General features: G+C 37.4%; 1 protein-coding gene across 1 annotated transcript in view; it reads right to left on the minus strand.

Moving 5' to 3' along the window:
• Window positions 1–657: 657 nt before the first annotated feature.
• The window catches only part of LOC107754038 (flotillin-1-like), a 10230-nt gene continuing 6007 nt past the window's right edge, over window positions 658–4880 (minus strand). Inside the window, exons 9-12 of the mRNA XM_016570354.1 lie at window positions 1850–2031; window positions 1625–1640; window positions 1249–1413; window positions 658–1092 (exon numbers count right to left, since the gene is read on the minus strand). Coding sequence (XP_016425840.1) covers window positions 1075–1092; window positions 1249–1413; window positions 1625–1640; window positions 1850–2031 — 381 coding nt within the window. The 3' untranslated portion in view covers window positions 658–1074. The remainder of the gene's footprint in view (window positions 1093–1248; window positions 1414–1624; window positions 1641–1849; window positions 2032–4880) is intronic.

The raw sequence follows: 4880 nt of genomic DNA on the forward strand, positions 1-4880 counted from the left end.
TTTTACACTACCATTGAGAAATTTTAACCAAACTATGTTACAGACTTTTCATTAAGACCCTAAAGAATCATATCAACTTGTGGAAAATGGGCATCCGATGACCCCTTTAAAATCCCCCATTTTTATGACACAACTTTGAAATTACTTTGACAAGCATTCAGCTTCTGTCTCATTTAATGAACAGAACTGTCTAAAGATGTAACAAATAAGTTTCCCTGTAATGTCAAGTCCTAGACATGGTCATGATCATTTTCAACATCTGCTTTAGGACAAAACAGTACAGATGTATAAATATAATCGCACCCTTCAGTAATGCATGAAAACACTTCAAACTATACAAAAAAAAAACCTTCAAATGATATTTGATAAATAAATAAGTTACTAATAGAATAATTACTGACCTATAATTCTGCATAACACAAAGACATCTGAGACTGTTCACTTGAGTAAACACTTATAAACACAGATAATGAAGATCTGACATTATTGGCAGTATCTTCAGATTTCAGAGCACAGCATACCATTTGAAGCAGATAATTACTATAATTCCAACACGATTATGTCCAAATAATATAGTGAAAATACACTTTTGAGGTAAAGTGAATGTATAACCTATTCAACCCACAGAAACAAATGACACAACAAGCACCAGTCCTTATAAATGTGTTTCCCTTCATGTTACTTTGGCTTCCAAAAGGTTACTAATGGAAAGTAACTAATGCAAATATAACGAAATGCTCATAGTGCACTACCAGCATTAAAAAGTACTCTACAAGAAAAACTAAAGGTGTAACATTTCAAAATGTCAAAAGTGTCGGTGTGTAATGGCATTCGACAGATCCTTGGACTTCACTGTCTTCTTATGATTGCATTAAAAATATAAAGAACAGCATTCTTCCCTGGAGTTTTAGATTAAAATGCACTTTGGGTTTTGGCAGCAAGGCAAGACAGACAGGAAGTGTACGTCGAGAGAGAAAGATGGGGAAGGGAAAACAAAAGAGATGCAGTGTGGAAGATAAAAGGAGAAGAAATGAATTGTCACAGATAGAGGAGAGAGAATGTAGGAGAATTTCTTCAACCGGTTCGGGCCACCTAAAGAGGAAGAGACATTCTGTCAGTTATAGCAATTATGCATGTGAGAATATGCACACACTACATGATGAACAAAAATTCATGATCATGTGAAGACAACATTTTCTGTATTCACTTGAAATACAAAAATAATACCGTTTGAAATACTGTTTTTACCTGGGAAATGCTGACCCCAGTTAGTTTCTCAATGGCTTCGGGCAGTTTGGTCATGATGTCAAGCACTTCACCTGTCAGCTTGGCTGCACCGATCTCTGAACCTCCACTGGAAACCATGGTGACCTTATTGGTAGCTGACAGGGGCTTACTGATCTCCTCTGCCATCTAATGGATAGAAAGAACTCAATTTACCATCAATATAGGACGTCAACTCAAACTGCTTTTTTCTCTACGCAGGATCATCTCTTGCAAGATGATTACTATTTTTGCAGTACAATGCAATATTTTTCTATATTGCCTACACCAGGGATCCTCAAATCTGGCCCATGAGATCCACTTTCCTGCAGAGTTTAGCTCTAACCCTAATCAAACACACCTGAGGTGTCAGAGATCTAATTCTTTACAGTCAAACCTTATATGTTTACATGAACAACTATTGATTTAAAAATCTTAATCAAAGCCGAGCCATTTTTGCAATTCCGTATGGTGACATTAGTGCGGAAATGACACACTTCACTTTTTAAGACAAAAGCAATTGGTGAATATTTGTGGAACATAACCTTCACGTTATATGGGATTTTAAAACCAACAGGAATCTCACCGTTCGGCTTCCGCCAGTTTCTCCAGCCGGTATCGTTCGGCCTCGGCTGGTTTCTTGACTTTGGCCTCCAGCTCTTTCTCCTTGCGTGTGATCTCCTGTTCTTGCAGCATGATTTGCTGCGAGCGCTCCACCACCATCACCTGCATCTTCTCCTCCTCGATCTGCTGCTTTGTCTTCGCCACCTAATGCAACAGTTACACAGGAGGATGAAGATTTATTGAATAAATGTAAGTACATTTAAATTCTTTTTTTACCCACAAAACCATGTCAAACAGTTATGTTTCTAAAATAGGTATAACTATATGGAAGCCCGTTTCCGCCACTAAATAAAAAATAAAACCAGGTAATTGTGACTTTTTATCTCGCAATTCTGACTTTATAACTCGCAATTGCGTGATATAGAATTGCGTGATATAAACTCGCAATTGCGAGTTATAAAGTAAAAATTGCGAGTTATAAAGTCAGAATTGCGAGATATAAACTCGCAATTCTGACTTTTTTTTTCTCACAATTGCGAGTTCATATCTCACAATTCTGACTTTATCACTCGCAATTACCTTCTTTTATTTTTTATTCAGTGGCGGAAACGGGCTTCCATAAGTAAAGGGACAGTTCATCCAGGTATGTATTTTTTTTCTTCTGCTGAACACAATAGAAGATATTTTAGATTGTTGATAACCATGGTGATTCCATGGTACTTTTTGTCCATACAGTGGTAATCAGTGGGAACCAAAACTGTTCCACAGAATAAAGAAAGTCATACAGGATTGGAACGACATAGCAGGAGAGTAAATGATGTGGAGTGGACTTTTGCTTTATCAAGAACCCCAAGGATAAATTAAATAAAGTCTTTCACAATGTTGAAGGTGACAAAAAGGTTTGGTTGTAGTTCTACCTGGAGCTGATAGGCCATTTCAGACTCCGCTTTTTTGGTGAAGACCTCAATGTCGTAGACAGCCTTCTTCAGCTCGTAGTCTCTCTGAGCCTTAGCCATCTCGATCTCATTCATGTACTGCGCAGATACCTTCTCCTGTACAGCATTGGCCTCCTAACAGAGAAGAAAGAGAGAAATGAGATGGATGTTAACAAAAATGCTCTGTGATATTTAGAAAATAGGCTGTATATGGAACAGAGTTCAGGAAAGGCTCACCCTGATCACTGCATCTCTTTTGTTCTTGGCTTCTCCAATCCGCGCATCCTTCTGCACTTGTGCCGTACGGGCCTTTCCCAAAGAGTGCAGGTATTCCTGAAAGAAAAATTATTCTTTTCAGTTCTACTTTCTGATTATTTTGACTTCTCCACTTCACAAGAGTTGCTGATATTGCTTTAAAAATACTGTCTGTATGTCTTGCATCTAAACACGGTGGCATTTGCAATTTATAGACATAAATCAAATCTTCAAATTATTAGATTATTATTAGATTATTAGAATAATTATTGAAATTATTATTTCAAATTAAATCCCAGCATGCCTTCAGAAATCATGCATACATATTAAATATTAACAAACCTTAAGGTAGAAGCACGGAAGCCTGTTTCTGCCACAGAATAAAAATAAAATAAGTAAATCAATTAATAATTGAATTAAAATATAAAAAATAAAAAAATAAAGATATAAACTCGCAATTCTGACTTTTTTTTTCTCACAATTGCGAGTTCATATCTCACAATTCTGACTTTATCACTCGCAATTACCTTCTTTTATTTTTTATTCAGTGGCGGAAACGGGCTTCCATAAGTAAAGGGACAGTTCATCCAGGTATGTATTTTTTTTCTTCTGCTGAACACAATAGAAGATATTTTAGATTGTTGATAACCATGGTGATTCCATGGTACTTTTTGTCCATACAGTGGTAATCAGTGGGAACCAAAACTGTTCCACAGAATAAAGAAAGTCAAACAAGTTTGGAACGACATAGCAGGGGAGTAAATGATGACGGAATTTAAATTTGAGTGGATTTTTGCTTTATCAAGAACCCCAAGGAAAAATTAAATAAAGTCTTTCACAATATTGAAGGTGACAAAAAGGTTTGGTTGTAGTTCTACCTGGAGCTGATAGGCCATTTCAGACTCCGCTTTTTTGGTGAAGACCTCAATGTCGTAGACAGCCTTCTTCAGCTCGTAGTCTCTCTGAGCCTTAGCCATCTCGATCTCATTCATGTACTGAGCAGATACCTTCTCCTGTATAGCATTGGCCTCCTAACAGAGAAGAAAGAGAGAAATGAGATGGATGTTAACAAAAATGCTCTGTGATATTTAGAAAATAGGCTGTATATGGAACAGAGTTCAGGAAAGGCTCACCCTGATCACTGCATCTCTTTTGTTCTTGGCTTCTCCAATCCGCGCATCCTTCTGCACTTGTGCCGTACGGGCCTTTCCCAAAGAGTGCAGGTATTCCTGAAAGTCCTGAAAGAGATTCACCGCTCTCACAGATCCTTTCTTATACATTTAAAGCATTTTAAATATTAAGGGACTTAAGGGACAACGGCTCGAGCCAACACTAACCCTCTTTTGCTGTTAAAAAAACACTACTGTCAGGATTTACTAAAGAGACGAAGTGAAACATTAGCGATGAAAAGGACACGTTATTTTTTGCTAACCTTACTGTAAAGAGTTTTCTTTTTAAAATGTATAGGAGAGTATTTAAATGAATCGTGCTATGTGATTTACTAAGGTCTGCGGTAGTCCGTTTACTAGTATTTGCACCATTATTTAACACCCAGAAAAAAAGCATGTCTTAACCCATTTTACACCTGTGTTGTTAGTAGATTAGCTGCACATGATTATCATCGGCTACACATGTTTGCAACACTACGCTTATTTGCGCTGCTCTTGGTAGATTGCAGTGGTCATTATGAAGACTGCATTGTCAGGAAATCATCTGCAGAACCTTCCACTTCCATCTGTGCTTTTATGGGATTGTGCTCTCACGCTAATTTGCCTTGTTTAATAAGTCGATAAACACAACACCACAAATGTGACCCTGGAGCACAAAACCAGTCTTAAGTCGCTGGGGTATATTTGTAGCAAT

Source organism: Sinocyclocheilus rhinocerous, unplaced genomic scaffold (genome assembly GCF_001515625.1).
Source record: "Sinocyclocheilus rhinocerous isolate Xijiao unplaced genomic scaffold, SAMN03320098_v1.1 scaffold612, whole genome shotgun sequence".
Classification (NCBI taxonomy): Eukaryota; Metazoa; Chordata; class Actinopteri; order Cypriniformes; family Cyprinidae; genus Sinocyclocheilus; species Sinocyclocheilus rhinocerous.